Source organism: Triturus cristatus, chromosome 3_2 (genome assembly GCF_964204655.1).
Source record: "Triturus cristatus chromosome 3_2, aTriCri1.1, whole genome shotgun sequence".
In the NCBI taxonomy this organism is placed as follows: domain Eukaryota; kingdom Metazoa; phylum Chordata; class Amphibia; order Caudata; family Salamandridae; genus Triturus; species Triturus cristatus.
In genome coordinates, this window is record NC_140584.1 from 987340070 (window position 1) to 987362486 (window position 22417).

Sequence of the window (22417 nt, forward strand, 5' to 3'; positions counted from 1 at the left end):
GGGGATTGGCAATTCTAGCACCTCTGGCGAATGGTCTGATAGAGTTCTTGGTAGGTGGGCTACGTTTTCCTCCCATGTGGCTGCCTCTCCCGAAATCAACAAATAATCTAACCTGGACTAATTTTTGTGTACTGATGAAACATAGGTACCCTCCTGGACCAGGGCGTGTCTCACGCGCCATACGTCGATTAGCGAGTGTGCGTACATCTCTTACCCTGACGCTCAGTTGTTGCATTACGATCTAGGGTAGGATCCAGATTGGTGTTTAGGTCTCCACCCCATAGTATTATTGTGGGTTGTAGGACATATAGCTCATTCTCCAATTGGTGATCAAAATTGGGGTTTGGCCATATGTGGTAACAATAGTAATGAGTGTACCGTGGAGAGTTCTCTGTACTAGCGTGAAGTGGCCTATTTTATCTGACTTAGTGTGAGTATAAAGGGTATACCCTTTTTCACCCTTATGAGAACCCCCCTGGAGTATGAGGACGCCGCCCTCACAATTGCCATTTTGCCCCCACTCGCATGTCTCCCAGTTTTGCCAGATAACTTTCCATTTGTACGTGATGTCTGTCAAGATAAGAAAATATCTGACAAATCTTTTTGGGATTGTTTAATCCCCTTACATTCCAGGTCAAGAGTTTAAGTTTTTCCACCATTTGCCCTGCGCAATATAATAACACATTCGGTTCTGACCTTGATGTTCCATCTACCCCGTGTTTAGTGCAAATCTTCAATTGTGCCTGTGATGTACCATACAAGAAAACCATACCATACAAGAAAAAAACAGCAGCAAACCCCCAACCCCCTTCCACTTTAGCATCCCAATCATACCAAAGACATTCCCATATCAGTAGGTCAATAAACAATAATAGAAACATTGCGATGTTATTAACTCTCCCCTCTTTTCTAACCGTTCTGACTCAAACTGTAGGGGTACACCATTGTGGGGACAGCTAGATGCCAAGTAACACCCCCGCTACACGGGGTGGCCGAACTGAACATATTAGGCAATTATCAACACAGTGTAGTGCTGGAACCAGAATAGTACTTTCATATGCTTATTGAATTGATATATGTCTTCGCTTTGCGGCAGAATACCCCTCCTCCCCTATTTTGATGCGCCCCAGTCGGCCTGACTATATCCATAATCATTCTACATTGCATCATTTATGGTGGCCCTCTTATGGCGATACAGTGACTTCGTTGAAGACCAATGTACATTGCATTACAGATTCTACATGCATAGTGAATTATTACTTTAAAGTATCAGTCACTCGGTCTAGGCTACTGCCTCACCCTCCACCGCTCCAGTCAGGTCCCACCAGGAGAAGGTCAGACTCCAGTTCTGGGGCAAAGTGCTCACCGGCCCAGCAGGGACCCCACCACAACATACCAACAGTAGTTACCAGAAAGCGGTCCAGAGTCCTTGGCGCCGATCAGCAGTTGCTACTCCGAGTGCATTGCGGACACAGAGTGTGGTGAGCCTGATCTTTCACGCTGCATTTGTTTCAGGAACTCTGTAGCCACGCCCGGCGTTGTTAAGAACCTTGGTTTTCCCTCATAGGTGATCCAGAGGGATGCAGGATATAGCATTGCGTAGGGGATGTTTGCCATACGAAGTTTCTTTTTGACTTTAACAGATTCCTTATGAGTTGACTGGACTGTCATGGTGAAGTCTGGGGAAAAATGCCACCTCATTCCCTTGGTATGTGATAGTCTGCCAGATGTAAGATTGAGTTGCGATCCTGATAATTCAAAATCCGGGCAATGATTCGTCTTGGAGGGTCCCCCGATAGTGGTCTGGTGGCAAGAGACCTATGCGCCCTCTCTTCTGTTAGTACTTGGGAGAGATGTTCTGATTCAAAGATTTCTTTCAACAATGCTTTGACATAGTCTTCCAGGCGGCCTGTATTTGTGCTGCTTTCTAAAATCCCCATAATACGAACTTTGTTACGCCTGGAGCGCGCCTCCAAATCTACGTTTTTCGCTTTGATTACTCCCAGGATTTTCTCCATCCCCCCTGTATTTGCCTGCTGTTTCATGGGATTCATCCTCCACTGAAGAGATCCGTTGTTCCACTGTGGTCAGTCGCGCTGCTTGCTTATCTAGCTTGGCAGTCATGCTATCCATGCACAGCGTCAATGTGTCTATTTTCCCATCGATGGCCCGGAGGCTTTGCTGCATCGATATCAATGTGGCCTCAAGCAGTGGCATCGCCATCTGCCCGGCCTTTACATCTCCTGTATGCTTTCATGCAACTTTTTATTTTGGCGGTGGGACTGAGCAAGGAGGCGTCAGTAAACACAGCACAATGCAGGAGGGTCACAACAATGCATTAAGCGTTCTCTGCTAAAGCTGACAGAACACGTGTGCCATTTTTCTTTCCTGAGCTATAGAAAGTGACAAAGGCTCACAAAAGCCCTGGTTAATCTTTAGTTAAGTTCCTTGCACTGCTTTGTGTTCTCTGAGGCAAGAGGTCGCAAGGGCAGTGCCATGAGTCGCAGAAGGCAAGCTACCCCTGGTGACCATTAAATGACGTCCATGCCTAGAGGCCCCCTCGCACTACAGGGGCAGCAGGAGCCTGCGCTACACCCCTGGCATGAAAAGTGGTGGTTCTAGGGTTGCATCTGTCAGACCTCCATCTGATATGCACAGTGTGGCTGTCACTAGGGTGTGCATCTGTTGCATCAGTCTCTGAACTGCAGAGTGTGGTCAAACTTGCAAGTTACAGTGTGTTTGGGCAACATGGTCTGAGGTTTAATCCATCTATTTTAGAGACGGATGTCTGCCTCACATAATTTAATGAAGAAAATAGGATTGGCATAGCCAGTACATCTAGCTTCAATGTGCTGATGTAGGCAAATAGACTATCTGCCAAGGGCGCAGCCAGAAAATTAAAGCACCCCACTGTGAAATAAAATTTCTGACAACACAAATCCAATGAGCTGACCCCTCCCTAGAACAGATCGCTTATTTCTACCATCCAAGGATCTATCCATTTATCCTTTTACTCTTCCACCAACCCGCCGATATCCACCATTTCATCTTTTCAGTCTTACATCCATTTATTTTTTCATCACTTAATCATTCCCCATGTCATTGATCCATCCATTCACTCTGCCATCCATTCACGCAACCCATCTATCCTTTCACCTGTCCATCCACTTATCCATCATTCCCTTTACTCTGCCATTGTTTCACCTGTCAATTTACTTATCCATCCATCACTTTACTCTGCCAACCTTTCACCTGTCCATCAACATATTCATCCATCCCTTTACTGTGCCATCCTTTCAATTGTCTACCCATCTATCCATTCACTCACTCATCCATCCACCTATCCACCCGTCTGTCATTTGACGCTGCCACCATTTCACTTGTGTATCCACCTACACTCAGTCTTTTACCCATTCATCCATCTGCCCACTCATTTATCAACCCACTGATTCATCCTACTCCCTCCATTCATCCTTCATTCTATACAATATTTCTTTCTTCTCTCCCTTTTCTATTTACCCACCCTTTGTTTTTCCTCACTGCCGCCTGCTCTCCTATTGACGCTGTATTCTTTCATAGTGTTATTTATGAGACTTTGTCTGCCGAGTTGCAGGCAGAAGAGGACCGTAAAGAGGCCCGACTCCGATGTAGCTGCCAAACCGGGTGGTCCAGGACACCCCTGCTATTTGTGTAATGTATCTGTGCCACTTGCAGCCCCAAAAGTTCAGCGAATAAAAGACTGGTTACCAACACAGGAGACACAGAATGAGACAGGTGGAAGAGAGACTTAAAAACAGTCCCCACACGTTTGTGCTTTTACCGATTAAAGCTAAACGTACTAGCTTTGTCAATGTTTGAAAAATTGCAATGCTTGAAAACTTGCCTTGGTAAAGCTTGAGGGGCCTCTAAGAACCGAGCGAACGTTTTCAGCTGGATAGTGTGATTAAACCACAAATGGTTTCCAGACATCTAGTTTTCCAGTATGGACTACCTACCCTACAGAATGCCTGGTTACATTTACTAAAAGGATGCATTTTCTGACTTTGTTGCATGGAGTTTGTAGATTGTGGAGGAGCCGGCACGGTGATGTCGGAATACAGGATCATTGTAGGCGAATGGAAATTGCTGAGGATTAAATTCTATGCTATTATTATTCATCAGGTAAGCTGGTTGGAAGGTACTACGATGAGTCTGGGAGGGCGACGGAGGCGCTAAAGGCGGCCGATGAAGTCGCGGGGGAAGGACTGAAGCAGAAGGCCCAGAGCGAGGAGGAGAAGCAGCAGTTCCCGCCTTGCAACTCGGAATGGACCTCGCGCACCGGCACCAGAGTCTGGTGTTCGAAGCAGAGGTAAGGCTGTGTGTATGGTACAAGGCTGCGAGGAGCGCAAGGGAGCCTAGAGCATGCACTAGTGTTCCACAATTGCACTACTGGAAATCCAGAATTGGGGCTGACCACGTGTACTTTGAATTCAACATGCAAATGACACTGCAATTTACACTTCTACAATTGCATCGTTTTGAGACGTGCGCCTCCATTCCCATGTGGTTTATGCAAAACGTACCCACTTTTTTAATGTATTGTTGCATATTTGTGTACAATGGTGAATTACACACATTTTCTAATCTTGCATAGGCTTAATTTGTGCATTCCGCATGTTAGGTATTCATAAAATTAGGAAAATTGCTGATTAAATAAAATTAATTAACATTGCTATTTATTTCCTCTGGAAAAAAGTATTTTTTTAACATGAGCGGTATCCCCGCTCACACACATCCAGACACAATTTGGCAGGGTATTGCCAATGCCCACATTTTATTTACCACTTACACCAGATGCATTTGGGTGTACAAGCTAGATGTTTAGGCAGATGCTGAAAGTGAATGCTTAAATATTTGTGAATGTCAAAAAGTATAGCCTTTCCATGTCCACACCCGATTCTCTTCCTGGATGCTGGCTTTACTAGTCCCAGTTAAATTTTAATTCATCTTAATGTACACATAACTTGTGTACATTATCCTCACACATATATTACAATAGCATGTGTATGTTACACTTTTCTTTAACAGCATACAACCGTGATATTTTGCTAAGGATTTCCAAATGGGTATGTTTTACACAAATGGTGAAAGAGTATGAATGTAGGGGCAGTTCTAATTTCATCTAGTAGGTATGACCAGACTTTGAACACATACTGGGAAAGCTTTTATCTGAACCCTCCCCCCACTGCCTTGTCCACCTTGCGAGTTAACCTCTTCTGAATATTGGACGATCAGTATAGCAATAAATGTATTAAAACCCCAAAGCCCACCCACCTGTCTCTCTAACACAATTTAACTCCCTACTGGTGCATGCAGCCATAGACCATCGAACATCAACAGAACAAACCTGGCACGTTAAGCATATGGTCTAGTTAGAGGGTATACAGCATTAGGTGTTATGTTTTCCCAAAGTACTCATCCCTGTCTTAATCACCAACCACATGTGCAAATAGAGGCTCAAATATCTCTCTGCTCAAATTTGGCATTCGACAAGTGTGAAAACTGAATCAGTAGCTGGACTGGAAATGGTGCAAACATTAAACAGTCAGTAAGAATTAGTTAGTTGTTTTTATGTTCATTTTCAGCTTATGGTAAAGAAACATTATCTCCTTTGAGTATTTCACCTAAAGATAAGATGCTACAGTCTCAAAGGTTATGTGGTGTCATTCCCTGTAATGTTATCACGGGGGTCAAAGTGCACCTTGTTTAATGCTTCTGCTACGCCTATGATTTTGCTCAACTATAACAACTGCTAGTAACTCAGCGTGGAGACTGTTGCCACGGCCGCACCTTCCCAAGATAAGGGATTAACTCTAGAGAGCCTGCATGGAAATGCAAGCACGTGGTCCTGTGACTGCGGTCGCCTCTAGTCAGAGACGGTAGTGCAAAGAGTTTGCCCTTAAGTGCCCCAAATCCTAGGCTGGAACAAGCCTGCGATTAAAATCTCTACTGACTTTTGAGGGTCAACAGCGGAAAATATATAACTGAACCGCTTTGAGAAATTTCCCGTGGATCATATAGTCCTTTGTAAAGAAACGCCATCATCCACTGAACATTCCATGGCCAAGGACCTAAACGTTTTGCCATCTTGGCTAAGCACTCAGCTCATCCACTCTACAGTTACTACAGATTCCACACTACTGAATATCACCGGGACAAGGAGTTTACACTTCTCCCCGCCTGCTTAGGAAATTCTGTTCCACGGGAAATTTCACCAAATGTAACACCTGCCTATTTATATGATTGTACTCCACAAAGCCTGAAGCCCCTTGCATATAATTGCCTAGCACCATTAGAGCGGAATGCGGTATTGTCTTCATTATAAGTCTGTTGACAATGAGCAAACGCAGATTCGTATGACTGGCATAGTTACTTGGTTTGCAAGTAGTGGGCTATAAGCCACGTATAAAACCAGTGCTCAGTTCAGTCCCACCATTTGCAATTAACAGCCAGAGCACCGCACATGATCCGAGTGCCTCATTTACACCCATATTTTGAAGTTACGAAGTCCGCGGCAACACGTGGTCTGACTCGGCACTTAATTAAAAAAAAATAAGTCCCAGGGCCCTTGTCAGGCCACTGTAGCTTACACCACCCATTGCCCCTGCCAGCGCTGCCAGTGACAGTACCAACACAACTCATCCCCACGCTCCCTCCAAGTGTGACAATTTACTTTTAATATACAATTAAAATGACTAATACCTGCTGCCTAAGCTATTTTTATAGCTTTGGGTGACCGGTATTAGTCATTTTAATTGTATATTGAATAAACACCTGGTGTTAAACTCATCACAAAATTAGACCAACAGCGCCACCGTGTGGCAGGCTGTCACGAGTGCGTGTTGGGAATAAAGTGCCAGTGGCAAGCACCGGAAACCACCATCTCAAAGGAAGCATTGACTGCCTCAGTTCGTGCCTTACTTAGAGCAAGGACACAGTATACAAGTTTTCAGGGCCTAGGTAATGAATATCTCAAACAAGTGCTTCCTGCCCTGTATTGACCCCTGACTTCTTTCTGTTTTCTCAGTGGAGGCGTAGAAAGAGATTGGGTCGGAGCGCCTAGAAAACTGTACAAACCTGGTGCCAAAGACCATCGCTGCGTCTGTGTGCGGACCACTGGGCCTCCCACTGGACATCTCGAGCCGGCAGCACACAGTGACCGAGGGGACTTGGATGAGCCGACTCTGCAGGAGTACGAGGGCTGCCATACGCTCTCCGAGTGGTGCGCGCTGAAAGACTGAGAAGCGAGGCCGCCTCGAGCGGGCCCTTCTAGAACATTCACGATGCTGCTTGGAAACACGGGGCTTTGTGACGTCTGCAGGGCAAGCCTGCCTCTGACCCTATGGGTTTTTCTGTTACGTATCAGGTGCAAGAAAGCTAATGGTGCTGCTAATGAACTATTTTTCTTTGTGGGTGAATGGGACCGGTACAGGGACATTTCGATTTTTATTTATTTTTTAATGCGATAAGGTGTTGGCTAAATGATGTATTTCACTAAAATACCCATGAAAGATGCGGAGTATTCATGATATTGTACATATGTGCCTTTTTCCATTAAAAGAGTTCAACAAACAAGTATACAGTATTGAAGCATATATTTTTCCATTAAACAGAATTTCGGGTTCTTCATATGTTTCTGTCGTACATGAGGTTAGCGTACTAGCGCCGCAGAGAAGCACGTAGTCTTTCCACCCTGTTTGCCCAGCCTCCTGACGTCATGGCCAATCGGACATCGTGGTCGGCCGTGACATCAGGGGGGGGGCGGCGGATCGGGAGACGAGCGCGAGAATCCTGAGGGGCGGTTGTCTCCCCACCTGCTCCTCGTGGGCCTTTGTATTGAACACCAAATAAATAAAGTTATGTCAGCAAGCAACTACGTCTCCCGCCCCTCATTCCTGCCACTACAAATGGCGACGATGGTTAATCATTGCGGTGCGGCCCACGAGTGAGTTCCGGTGTTCTGAGCGCCTCGCGCTCCTCTGTCGCTGCGGTGCGACCTCCCGCTGGTCCCTTTGCACTCCCGTGGGACTCCTGCTGAAGTGTTCTTCCGTCCTGCTGCATGCTGGGTGCTGTGAGTTGCCGCTGAACCCCGGCGTTACTGTCTGCTGCCTGCTGAGGGGGCTGGAGTGTCTGGACCCTGCTGTCTCGTGAGTCTAGGTGGTGTGCTGTGAAGACCGGACATCCCTGTCCCAACGAGTGTGCTCCGGTGGGTGTAGGGCCTTCGTGCTGGGGTTCCCGGTTGTGCAGTCTGGACGTGCCTGGACAGTGGCTGACCTTGCCGTCGTAGCCCTCCTGCTGAGGTGCCTGTTCTCCAACGATGGCGCAACCTGTCAACATCTGCGTGCCTCCCCTGTTCCTCGAGTCTCCTGGTAAGCCGTGCATGAAATTGAAGGGGTGGCTACGCGCGTTTGAGAACTATATTGTTTCCATAGACGGTGAGGGGTATAGCCCCGAGCGCAAGAAGGCACTCTTATTCGGACTGCTGGGGAAGGCCGGCCAGGAAGTTTTCGACAGCTTGCCAGTGTTCGTGGATCCCCTGGGGCTCCTGCTCCTTTGAATGTGTATCAGGAGGCGGTTAAGCGGCTTGAACTGCAGTATTCCGAGGAAGGTAACATCATGGTGGGGCGCCATAAGTTTGCATTGCGGAGACAGGAGGAAGGAGAGACTATCGAGGAGTACATTGCCTGCTTACGCGTCTTGGCTCAAGACTGTGAATTTGCGGAGATGACCGATACTTACATCAGTGATCAGGTGGTGTTCTACTGCCATTCTAAGAAGGTGCAGGAGAGGTTGCTGTCCTGTAGGAACCCTTCCCTGAAGGATGTGGTGGCCATTGCGAAGGCCATTGAACGATCCATGGTGTCCACCAGGGAGCTTGCCTGCACGAGTCAGGCTTCGACGGTGTGCTACGTACAGGACAAACTTAAAAGTGCGTCTAGGACTCCTGACAAAGCAGCAAGTGATAGAGGGGGAGGCAGGAAGCCATTTGCTTGTTTTAGGTGTGGGGCACGGGACCACTTGGCGGACAGCAGGACTTGCCCGGCTCTGACCAAGAGCTGCACGAAATGCAGGAAGGTGGGCCACTTTGCAGCTGTGTGCAAAACAAGGAGACCGGGGGGGGGTATGAAAGTGAGCTCGGTGAGCGATAGCGATGCGGAGGCGAGTGCGGACATAGTGTTGTCCATTGATGCCGAGGACGGCAGAGTGAAGGGGCCTATTGGCTCCGTTATGATTGGTGCCGTAGAGCTGCAGTTTACGGCTGATTCCGGTTCCCCGATAACCCTGATATCTGACACCACGTTTGATGTGAAATGGCAGGGTGTGCGATTGCGTGAGACGGATGTGAATCCCAAGGCCTTTGGGGAACAGGATATAGTGATGAAAGGGTTCTTCTGCGATACACTCACCTTTCGAGGGCGCACTGTGATGACGAAGATATATGTGGCTGAGAAAGGGAGAAGCCTTGTGGGGTGGAAGGACCTGGCGAAGCTAGGTGTGATGCTAGTCCCTGGGGCTGACGACCCATAGTTCTGCGGGATGACTGGGTCAACTACATCCAGTCAGGCGAAGTGCATGGGGGATTGGCTGAGGTCATTGGCAACTTTGAGTCCGTTTTTAAAAATGAAGTTGGGCGTGTGAGAGGATTTGTACACGCCATACAGTTGAAAGAAGGGGCAGTGCCGATGAAGCATAAGGTCAGAACAGTCCCTCTCTCCGTCAGAGGGGAGCTGAAGGTTGTCCTCGAAAAGTTGAAGTAGGAAGGAGTGATAGAGGAGGCAGGCGCATCAGAATGGGTGTCCGCGATTGTGGTGTCCAAGAAGAAGAGGACAGGGGACATTCGGCTATGTGTGGACCTGCGGTCCTTGAACAAGAATATCCTAGTGAACTGCCATCCGCTACCCAACATCCAAGAAATTCTGTTGTCCACGTCAGGGTCCAGGTTCTTCACTTTGATAGATTTGAAATCAGCATACCACCAGGTGTGTCTCACGGAGGAGTCCAAGAAACTGACCACCTTCATCACCCCGTTCGGAGCGTACAGGTACGTCCGTCTCCCTTTCGGCCTTGCATCGGCGTCGGGTGTCTTCCAGAAGTTGATGGACTTGCTCTTCTGCGACATGGAGGGCGTCGAGGCATTCCAGGATGACATCCTGATCCACACGGAGGATGAGAAGGGGCACCTGGAGCTGCTGGGCACGGTGCTGGAGATTCTGCGGGAGAAAGGGATGACGGTCTCCAAAGACAAGTGCAAGTTCATGGAGAGCAGGATAGACTACCTGGGGCACGTTCTGACCCCGGATGGTATTGCGCCCAAGGAGGACCTAGTGAAGGCCATACGAGATGCCCCCAGTCCCGGAGATAAAGACGCCTTACGGTCATTCCTGGGGCTCAGCGAGTATTACTCGAAGTTCATGCAGGGTTATGCAACCACGGTGGAGCCTCTTAGGAAACTGCTGCGGAAGAACGAAAAGTACGTATGGGCGCAGGAACAACGCGCTGCCTTCGAATCTGTCAAGCAGGCCATTGTCGCGGCTCCTGTGTTACAACCCTACAACAAGAACCACCGGAACGTCATCACGGTCGATGCCAGCGCCAAGGGTATCGGCGCAGTGTTTTGCCAATTCCAAGGGAAGAAGGAGAGCACCATCGCGTTCATATCCCGGTCGCTGAGCGACGCCGAGAAACATTACAGCACCATCGAGCGGGAAACGCTCGCGTGCGTCTGGGCAGTAGAAAAACTGAAGAACTATCTGTGGGGCAAGGAGTTTGAGCTAGTCACGGATCACAAACCGTTGATTTATATGATGGACGGTGAAGGCCGCGGTAATGGAAAAGCCAGCTCGAGACTCCTGCGCTTACTGTCCAAATTGCAAGAGTACCACTTTACCATCAGACACATCAAGGGTGGCCTCAACAGCAGGGCGGATTGCCTATCACGCTTGCCAACGGCCGGCGAGGAAGATGGTTCCCTGGACGACACGGAGTGTGTGGTGGCAATGGTGGACGCGACGGCCATTTGCGAGGGATCTATCTCTGAGGAAGAATGGCTGGCTGCCCAGGAGAAGGACGTGACCATTCGAAGGGTGGTGGACCACATGACGACTCATTGGCCTCCGGTCCGGAACTTGCACGGGGCACTCAGATGTTTCCAGCAGATAAGCGCTGAACTTACGATTGAAGATGGTTTCTTGAAGAGGCATGAACTGTTTGTGCCCCCGGAAGGTCTGAGGGACAAGCTAATCAGGATAGCTCACAGGGGCCACCCGGGGAGTACTGCCACCAAAAATCTCCTCAAACAATACTACTGGTGGCCGGGGATGTGCAGCGACGTCTGCAGCTTCCATGATAGATGCGGGCCGTGCTTGAGAGCCGACAAACATTGGAAAACGGCGAAAGGGGAGCTGCAGATGGTGGACATTCCGGTCGGCCCGTGGTGCAAGATTGCCATAGATTTCGCAGGCCCATTTACCATACTACCGGACGACTGCAGACATCTCATTGTTCTCACGGACTACTTCTCCAAGTGGATCCACTACAAGTTTGTTAGGGAGGTTACCACTGAACGGGTGATCAAGGTGCTGAAGACAATCTTCGCGATGGAGGGGCAGCCGAAGATCATGGTTTCCGAAAATGGTACCCAGTTGGTGTCCAGGCAGATGACGGAATTCCTGGCCAAGCTGGGAATCAAGCAGGAGAAGACTCCACTGTACAGTCCGAAGAGCAATGGGCAGGTCGAGCGGATGAACAGGTTCCTCAAAGAGGGTGTCCAACAGGCGGTTGCGTCTCACATGAACGTGAAGGCGTTTTTGGCAGATAAGGTGCACACTTTTCATAACACGCCTAATGAAGTCACAGGTCACACGCCGTTCTATTTGATGAGAGGGAGAAGGTGCATGAGCGAGCTTACCCCCAAATTCAACAAGTGGTATGACAGGAGGGACGGAACTGAGGATATACAGGAAGAGGGGTTGAGAGTCTAGGAGCGAATAGTGGCTAAGCAAGAGAGCAATAAACTGTATGCTGACATGGTTAACAGAGCCAAACCGAAGGAAATTGCGCAGGGAGATAGGGTACTGGTGAAGAAGCCTAACAAAGTGATGAAGGGAGAATCTGTATTTCAAACCCCTGTACGTGTACACGGAGCGACTAGAGGGGCAGTGTGTCTGGAAGGTGGGGGATGGCGTAGCAAGGACGACATAGTCAAGCTCAAAGCTGGGCAAGAGGAAATCATCATGAGAGGTAGTCACATGCGTGAGTCAGAGAGCGATGGCAGTGTGCTTGAATGGCAGGATAATGAGGTCACAGGCGGAAGTGTGTGCGATGATGAGGATGGGGGTAATTCCCCCGCACAAGGTTGGGCCGGACGTGGAAGTGCAGACACGAATGGGAGCACATGGCATGGCACGGGAGGTGCTGAGGGGCGGATCGGTACAGGCTCCAGACAAGTGAGGTGTGACAGTCGCAGCATGGGGAGCCCGGGCCAAAGTAGTACTGGTGCTGGCGGGGTGGGACAAACCCCGTATGTTACCCCTAGCAGGCCGACACGGCATATCAGAGCACCCAAGAGATTTGATGATTTTGTTAAGAGATGAAAAGTGTTTTAATTGTTCTTTTTGTTAAGAAGGGAGATGTCGTACGTGAGGTTAGCGTACTAGCGCCGCAGAGAAGCACGTAGTCTTTCCACCCTGTTTGCCCAGCCTCCTGACGTCATGGCCAATCGGACATTGTGGTCGGCCGTGACGTCGGGGGGGGGGGGCGGCGGATCGGGAGACGAGCGCGAGAATCCTGACGGGCGGTTGTCTCCCCGCCTGCTCCTCGTGGGCCTTTGTATTGAACACCAAATAAATAAAGTTATGTCAGCAAGCAACTACGTCTCCCGCCCCTCATTCCTGCCACTACAGTTTCAGAATTAAGTCACAAACAAAAGATGATGCAACCAGGTTCACACACGGTGCAAACAAAGATTATAATACTGCCATAATCTAAAGGCATTGTCTCATAGTGGCAGAGCAGTGTTTTGCCACCTTGCTCAAACTCTCTCCAGCCAGGCTCAGGGGCATGCATTGCTGCTTTTGAGTCGTCTGGTGCCTACGGCTAGTGGAACGCGAAGCCTTTTTTTGGGCCGACACAAGCAGCCCTTTTTGTTATTTGTATTTGTATTTGGATATTTGTAAAGCGCAATCTTTCGCTCCGAAGGGAGCATCTTGGCGCTGAGCATGCGTATAGGGGACAAGTGGTGAAAGATCTAAATAGCTGCCAACACATAGGTATCAGATTGCTGATAAACCCAGGTCTTCAGTTGTTTCCTAAAGAGACACTCGGTCTCGGTCAGTCTAAGATTTACGGGCAGTTTGTTCCAAGCCCTTGCTGCTAGGACTGTGAAGGTTTTTCCACCCCTAGTTTTGTATTTGTACCTCGGGATCTTAGCAAGGTTGGCCCCTGAGGATCGCAGGCATCGTACGGGATCATAATGAATGAAACAATTAACGAGGTATTTGGGACCTATATTTTTCAAGGATTTGAAAACTGTAAGTAAGAGTTTGAAAAGGATTCTCTTATGCAGTGGCAACCAGTGAAGAGAATTTAATGCAGTTGAAGCTGAAGATTTCCTGGGAAGTTTTAACACTAGTCTTGCCGCCGCGTGCTGTACACTTTGCAACTTCTTCAGAGTGGACTTTTTCACTCCTGCCATCAACCCATTGCAGTAATCTAGTCGGGAGAGTATCAGTGCTACCACGACCGATTTCCTAGAAGCAACGGGGAGGAAGTCAAAAAATTTCTTTAGAGATTTAATGAGTCTGAAACAGCAACCGGCCGTGATCCTGATGTGATCGTCAAAGGATAAGGTTGCATCAAATTGCACGCCCAGATTGGGCGCAGAAGACACAGCACTAGGTGGGGCCTCTGAGTCTTTGGGCCACCAGTCCTTCGGGCAGAAGAGTAAATCCTGGCCCAATGGTATGATTTCAGTTTTCCCACTGTTGCACTTCAAGTGGTTTTTATTCAACCACTGAAATACCTCCGTGAGACAATTCTGAAATCGCAGCTCTGTATCCCTGCGGTTTTTGTCGATAGAGACGACCAGTTGGGTGTCGTCAGCATATCACGTGACGAGGATCCCATGAGACTCTATCACAGCGAGGAGGGGTGCCATATAGATGTTAAAAAGAAGTGGACTTAATATGGACCCCTGCGGTACTCCCGATGTAATGGTTTTTTCACTGGATAGGTAGGGACCCAAAGATACAGATTGGGACCTATTGGACAAGAAGGATTTTACCCATGCCAAGGCTGTGTCTGTCACGCCAATCTCTCGCATCCTATCACTCAAGATGACGTGAGAGATAGTGTCGAAAGCTGCTGTTAGATCAAGCAGGATGAGGACGGCTTGCCTTCCCTCATCCTGCAGGAACTTAATGGAATCAGAGAGTTCTATCAGGGCCGTTTCGGTGGAGTGGCCAGGGCGAAACCCAGATTGCTGGGGATGCAGGATGTTATGGTTCTCCACAAATGCTTTTAGCTCCCAATGCACTATCCGTTCAGTGATCTTTCCTAGAACAGGCAGGAGTGAGATGGGGCGCATGTTCGTCAGATCCGCTGGAGATTTGTTCTGCTTTTTCATCAGGGGTTTCACGATGGCCTTTTTCCATTCATTAGGCACTATCCCTGATTCTAAGGATGCGTTTATAATGGTGTTGATGGTAGGATTGACTACCTCAAGCAGTATTTGTCAGAACATCATAAGCGGTTCCAGCATGTTCAATTTTGTGCTATTTTATTGATCACTTTTATGCCGTTTTTTATTGTTAATTAAGTTTGAGACTTTTCACTCCTTATACACGATAAAATAATATTGGTAAAGTCACACAAATCTTACATATTTAACGCATCATCAAAACGTGCTTGGTGGGTTTGAGACACATTATATTATACATCACATTTATCTAATAGATGTATTAAGTTCCCATGAGGAGTTGGACCAATTTACCCTACTATTCCATATTTCCTGGAAACACACACTTCCAACTGAATTGAGTTTTTCCTTATACCAGCTACAAAATTGTATAGAATAGCATTGACAATAATTGGAACCCTAGTTTGCCTTCTAATTTGTTTAAACAAATAGTCGAACCCTAGGCGAAACAGGGTGGCCATATAACACAGTAGGAACACTTCTTCCAAATAAGATAGAAAAAATGTAGGCACTAAAAGCCTGCCATAAAATGTATTGAATGTAATCAAACTTCCCATTGAATTAGTGACGTTAGTGATCATGTTCTCCTTATAGTCCTTTCAATACAGGGAGTTTGAAAGAGTGACATTGAGATATGTATACTTGTGTAATCTTGCCAGTTTCTCTCCTCCCTGTTGTAACGGTATCACTGCTGCGTGCCATGGCCTTGGCACGCAACAGTGAATGACGCTTCTCAATAGCACGCGATGACACGCGCTGCCAGTTTAGCATTAACCATTGGTCCCCCAACTTTCCAATTACCGTTTATTCTGTTATTCACATTGCCAACCGTTGTCTTATACCGGCACTGTCAGTTACCTTAGAGCTGCGGAGCCGTTCACATGTGTAGGGGCTGTTAATAAAAGCTTCTTCTTCGTACCGATTACGACGTTCTGTCTTCATTAGTACAAGTGGCGACGAGCTGTCGCAAACCACCTACAGCACCTCACATTCACCGCTGTTCGTGGATCGTTGGATGGAAATCGGGAAAATCTACCGTTCCTGAAGTACAGCGAATCCTACTAATTCTTCGTCTCACCGGAAGGGAGCATTCTAACAGCATTGTGTCTCCCGTGTGTCCTCGAGACTCCGGACATCTTGCTACAGTCTTCAATGCGGTGAGAGTATTTCTTTTGAAAACTGCACGGAGCGATGTGGAGCCTTTGCAAGCTCACTGTGGAATGATGACGTATTGCAGGATACGTCATCAGTGACACGCTCCTCTGTAAATTCAAACAACGCACCCAACTTCTTATTGAAATTGACGCTAAGCAACGTCGACGTAAACCAACATCGAGCGGCCATCTTGGATTTCATTTTCTCCTCAAATCTGCTGGGCATATAACGCGGTACATACTCTGGTTCTAATCTATTCGAGTAAATCGGACCCGCACAAGTTATTTGAAGTGAACACCTCCCTCCAGCATCTGCATCACTGTGTAAGTGTTACCTTCGCTTCATTCAAACGATTTTATTGATTTTATTGTGTGCATCTTCCGGTGACACGCACACCTGTTTCAAGTAAACCCAGACCAGCTGTTTAAAAGCAGTTTGCCATCTGTTGCCTAAAATTCCACATTGATTATTTGTTATATGTTTCTATTCAACTGTTCTCAGCATGTGTGCTTTAAGCTCCATGAATCTTTCACAACCACAACCTTTCCTTCCACTAAAGGGTGAACTGTCTATGCTGTGGAAAGAGTACTTTTGCAATTATATTGAAACAGTTGAAGATGAAGATTTCTCCTCCGATTTAAAAAAAAAAAAAAAAAAAAAAAAAAAAATAATAAAAAAAAAAGAATGTTTTATTGTATTGCCTAGGTCCTGGTGGTCTTAAAACTTATAGTAGAATAGAAAAAAATGTCAGAGTAGGCAATGATGATTTTCAGCACGCTTTGGATGATCTCATTGCTTATTTTTCACCCATCGTCTGTGTAGCCGTGGATCGCTATACATTTTCGAGAAGAAAGCAAGGTAAAATTGAAAGCATTGATGAGTATGTGGTAGCCTTGAATACTTTAGCTTTGACTTGCAGGTTTGGGCAATTACAAGAAGAATTTGTAAGGGATCAAATTATAATGCATGCCAGTAATCCCAACATTCAGGACAAACTTTGAGTTAACGGTGAGTGTCCATTAAAAGAAGTTGTTGCTTTAGTTAAAAGAGCTGAATTAACAGGAAGATGTGCAAAAGCCATAATTGAAGAACCTAATGAAGTTACATTAATTAATCCATCTAAGGTTAACAAGTATAAAAGTAAAGGTAACACAACTAAGACTAATATGAATTCAGATTCCAAAGGTGTATGCGCTCCTGAAAAATCGTACTCTAAAAATGCAAATTATTTATCTAATAGAAAGTGTTATCGTTGTGGATCTCTTCTCCACCTTGCTGATTTCAAAAAGTGTCCTGCTAGATACCAGAAATGTACCTATTGTGGGTTGGTTGGACATTTCTCTAAATGTTGTAATAGGAAGTCTCACAAATAAAGCAAGCCTGTTCAACATATTCTAGATGACGTGAGTTCAGATGACTCGCAAGAATCTGAGTCTGATGAAATCAACTACATATTTTCTATTGAATATGACATTCTAGGAATCACTCCCACAAAGGTAAAAAAGCCCATTTGTGAAATAAATATGGGCGGGCTATTGATGAATGTTGTTGCCGACTCTGGTTCCCCGTTTACAATTGTTAATGACAATACATGAAAGCAATTTTTTGTAAATAAAATTGGATCTTCCCTTGAAAAATCTAACATCATTGCTAAAAGTTACACGGGGGAAAATATAAAATTCATTGGCACTCGTGAATTTGAATTCAAAGGTAGGAAAGCCATTTGCAAACTTTTTGTTGCGAAAAAAGGGCCATCTGTATTGGGGTGGCATGACCAAGCTGAATTGGGAATACTTCTCAATCCCAACAGTGTCGACCCTGTCATGTCTATTAGTGACAATAGTGAATGTGGTGATAAATTACGCATGCGATACCCTGAAGTTTTCTCTGGGAAGTGGGGTTACTCCGTTGTTTTGAACATAAAATTGAATTAAAAGACAACTCTTCACCATGCATTCATAAGGTGAGACACCTACCGTTATCCATCAGAGATGAGGTACAAACTGAATTTAATAATTTGGTCACTATTGGAGTCATAGAGAAAGTGGAATCTGCAGAGTGGATTTCTCCCTTAGTGGTTGTAAAACACCCCAATGGCAAGATCAGACTCTGCATTGATCTTAGAGATCTCAACAGGAACATTATTGTTGACAAATTTCCACTTCCACATATTAATGAAATATTCACTGCTACCAAAGACATGAAAGTGTTTTCGATTATTGATTTAAAATCGGCTTATCACCAGATACCGTTACATATCGATTGCAGGAAATTCGCTACTTTTATCACTCCGTTTGGTTTGGCTTCGGCCGCACCACTCTTTCAAAGAGTAATGTCAACCATTTTTGAGGATGCTGTTGGCATTAAGTTTTTCCAAGACGATATCCTGGTTATGGGCAGTAACCAAACAGAGCATGATGCACGTTTAAAACATGTTTGTGAGATTTTAAAATGTAATGAATGGATTAACTGTTGAACTAGATAAATGTAAGTTTTCTCAATCCATTGTTAATTATGTGTGTCATTGTATAAGTCACGAAGGTATCAAACCAAAAAAAAAGTCTTGTGGAAGCCATTCTCCAAGCACCCTGCCCCACCAGCAAAGATGATGTGAGAGCCTTTCTGGGGTTAACTGAATACTATTCAAAATTTATACAACATTTTTCTGAAAAAACTTACCACATTCGACAACTTCTTAAGAATAAAGTAAAATTCTCTTGGTTTCATTCATGTCAGATTGATTTTGACAACATCAAAAAAGAAAATAGTAGTGCACCTTTTCTTAAAGGTTTTGATCCTTTGGCTCAAATTGTAGTAACCACTGATGCCAGCAACAAAGGACTTGGTGCCGTCCTTTCACAGAAAGACCTTGAAAACAACAAATGGTTTGTAGCATTTGCATCTCGTTCTCTAACTCCAGCTGAAGAAAAATATTCAGTGATCAAATGCGAAATGCTTGCTTGCTCATGGGCACTCAACTACTTCAGAGTGTATGTCTGTGGTTACAATGTTATTTTGCGCACTGATCACAAACCCCTCATCAAAATTTTTTCAGCTGCAGGGTTACAAAATGCCTCCACCAGACTTAGAAAAATGTCCATTAAATTGCTTGATTATCTTTACACAGTTGAATACTGGCCAGGTGTCAAAAACAAGGTAGCAGACTTTTTAAGTAGACTACCCTTACCTAATGAAGGTATTGAAGAGTAACATGATGACATTGGAAAAGTAACTTTGCTGTTCGATATTGATTTTGTTGGTATCACTAAAACTGAATGGAAACATCACATGTTGAAAGACGCCAATCTACAAAAAGTATGCAAATTCATCAACACTCAATGGCCTGACAAAAAACTTTGCAAGGAATAAATAAGAATTTTTGGGGAACTAAGAAATGAATTGAGTTATGAGAACAACATTCTATTCAGAATGGCAAAAGCCGTTCCACCCAACTCGCTAAGTAAAAGAATCCTTGATTTATGCCACATTGGTCATCTGGGCATCTCAAAAACTAAACTCAGAATCAAAAACAGCTATTGGTGGCCAGGGGTAGATAAGCAAATTGAAGTCATGGTCAGAGACTGCCAAGATTGCAATGACTCTGACAAGAGTATCAAGATAACCAAAGTTCCCCTACATCCCATAGCATCTCCTAGTATGCCTTGGGAAAGATTAGGGTTAGGCATTGCAGGACCGATTGAAGGCCATGATGGTGAACTGAAGTACATTCTAGTAGTCGTGGATCATTTTTCAAAATGGCCGGATAACAAAATTGTTCCCTGTGCTGACAGTGCATGTGTGCATGTGTCATTTCATTTCTGGGCAAACTGTTCATGTGTAAAAGATTACCCAAATGCATCCTTACAGACAACGGACCTCAGTTCTCATCTGAAGCATTCCTATCTTTCCTCAAAAGAAATGGCATAAATCACAACACTACTTCATTATATCATCCTGAGGGAAATGGCCTTGTGGAACGCTTCAACAGGGTTTTGAAAGGGAACATACAACTTTCCAGAAATAGTATTCTCAACTGCGAAGAAGAAATCATTTTGGCTTACAGATTTACACACAATTTCAGTACTAAGGAATCCCCTTTTGTTCTTATGAGGAGCAGGAAACCCATCAGCAAGGACTTAGGTTGGATGGAATCGTCAAAACGAATTGAATGGTCACCTGAAACCGTTAGAAATAACATTGAAAAGGAACAACAATGTTACAAAGAATGGTATGACATTCGACATGGTGTCAAGAATCACTCATTCAATGTGGGTGATATTGTTAAAGTTCGCTTTGAAAGGAAAGTGAAGAAGGGGGAAAGTAGATACTCATTACCCCTTCACATAAGTAAAGTATACAAATGTTCTGTTAAACTAAGTGATGGCAAAGTGTGGCACAAGAACAGACTAGCCAAGTGTAGCTATGACGGCAAACAGCTGATTCAGCCTTGTGCAAGAAATGCCAATAATGACTTATGGGTTGATTATGATGAACCTTGTAATGTGAACAGGTCATCTAATTTGCATGACGAATTGCTTGCTAGAAACAGTGGTTCTGATGAAGATGTTCAACCCAATTTTGCTGCACCGACTGATCACCACCCATCTGATCGGAGTGATGAAAGGGATACACACTCAGACCCTGATGTAGTGGTTGACAGGCTATCTAATACCCTTAATGAATTGTTTGCAAGAAACAGTGGTTCTGATGATGGTGTAATCCCTACTTCCATGGCACCTACTGATCACTACCCTCCTGATCGGGGTGATGAAACAAGTTCACACTCAGACTCAGATGTAGGTGTTGACAGTCACTGTGTCTCTGGAAGATTTGGTAGACCCATCAGCAAACCTAAAAGATACGATGACTTCATTTGTGACTACGTGTTCTTTCTGCAGTGTTCAAAGAGGGGAAGATGTGTTGTAACAGTATCACTGCCGCATGCCATTTCCTTGGCACGCGACAGTGAATGACCCTTCTCACAGCACGTGATGGCACGCGCTGCCAGTTTAGCATTAACCATTGGTCCCTCAACATTCCACTTACCGGTTATTCCGTTATTCACATTGCCAACCGTTGTCTTATACCGGCACTGTCAGTTACCTTAGAGCTGCGGAGCCGTTCACATGTGTAGGGGCTGTTAATAAAAGCTTCTTCTTTGTACCGATTACGATGTTCTGTCTTCATTACTACACTCCCCCAAACCAACTATTAGATAAGAATGATTTCACAAAAATCTTCTTTTGAATTTGTTAATTTTGAATTAGTCAGTTGGGTAATAAGTAGACTGAAGTCTAACTGGTAGAGCATTACTACTATCGTTTTGTCATGGTTTCCAAATGGTATGCATGCAAAAGTACATTAATGTATGTTGAACTAACATTAGGAGGACAAGATCCTGGATTTTTCAGGTTGTTCAGAGAGAGAGAAAAACATGGAGGGCTAAAGTACACCCTTGCTTGAGCCCACTGTCAATTGGTATGCCTGATCTTGCCCCCCCCCCCCACCCATTGATCTAATTGTACTTGGGGTGATGTAGAAGTATGCAATTCCCTTATAAGAAATGATAGACCCGGCGTTATTCCTAATGTCTTCAGCCTGTTCATCTAAAGCCTTCTGATTGATGCATTTGGCATGTTTTGAGGGTAATGAAAATGAGAGTGGTCTGTCTTTGGCAGACCTATGTATATAATCCATATTTCTAGAGCACATACATTTGTAATGTACTTTGGGGGGTTGAATCTTCCGCTGTTTTCTGAATTGCTGGTGTGAAGGCGCAAGCCTAAAATGCAGAAGGATTGTGCCCCAAATTCTTCTAACTTAGCTGAAAAATTCTTCCCAATGGGTTTCTTTCTTCCTTTCACTTCTTTACTTGCAATCTAGACTGTCATGGCTTCTAATATTTTGATGGCCTCCAGAAAGATTAACTTGTTTTCTTCTAGCTAGGGAATGTACTGTTGCACCACAACCAGCACCACATCTTCTCTTGCAGACACGCTCAGCATTTCTAGTGGTTCCTGGCACACCTGCAGCCAGGACACCATCAGACCGTAGGCTAAGAAGTGTACAAAAAGTTAAAAAACAAGGCAGCAGGCCTTTTCCATCTACGCACCCAATCATGACAACCCTAACGCTGCTCCAATTTTGGAAAGAGTTGAAGATGCACCTCTTTAAAGAACAATACATCGCAATGCATTAACAGTCCACAAACCAGCTCCTTCTCCGAACGCTCATTGGCGTTATGCTTGCTCTGACCTTGTACAGCACTCACCCAACCTTAGGCTAGGTTTACACTCTAGAAATACCACATTCAAACATACATGTTCCTTCCTAGTTTGTTTTGGTGCAGACTTGGAGGGTAGCTAATGTAGATCTTTCAGAGTGGGAAAAAGGTAGTTAAACTACGGCAGTCCTTTAAAACATGCTGTGGTATAAAGTGCTGTATTCAGTGGTGTTAGTTGTAACTTTGGAACACCAATCAGTAGGTTGTAGACACTGCCCACATGTGAGAGGGCCTGGCTCTGAAGT

General features: G+C 45.5%; 1 protein-coding gene across 1 annotated transcript in view; it reads left to right on the forward strand.

Annotated features, from left to right (window-relative positions):
* CYB5D2 (cytochrome b5 domain containing 2) overlaps window positions 1-7617 on the forward strand; it is a 59831-nt gene extending 52214 nt beyond the window's left edge. Inside the window, 2 exon segments of the mRNA XM_085649581.1 lie at window positions 4162-4348; window positions 7067-7617. Of these exon segments, the coding sequence (XP_085505707.1) occupies window positions 4162-4348; window positions 7067-7280 (401 nt within the window). The 3' untranslated portion in view covers window positions 7281-7617.
* The last annotated feature ends 14800 nt before the right edge of the window (window positions 7618-22417 follow it).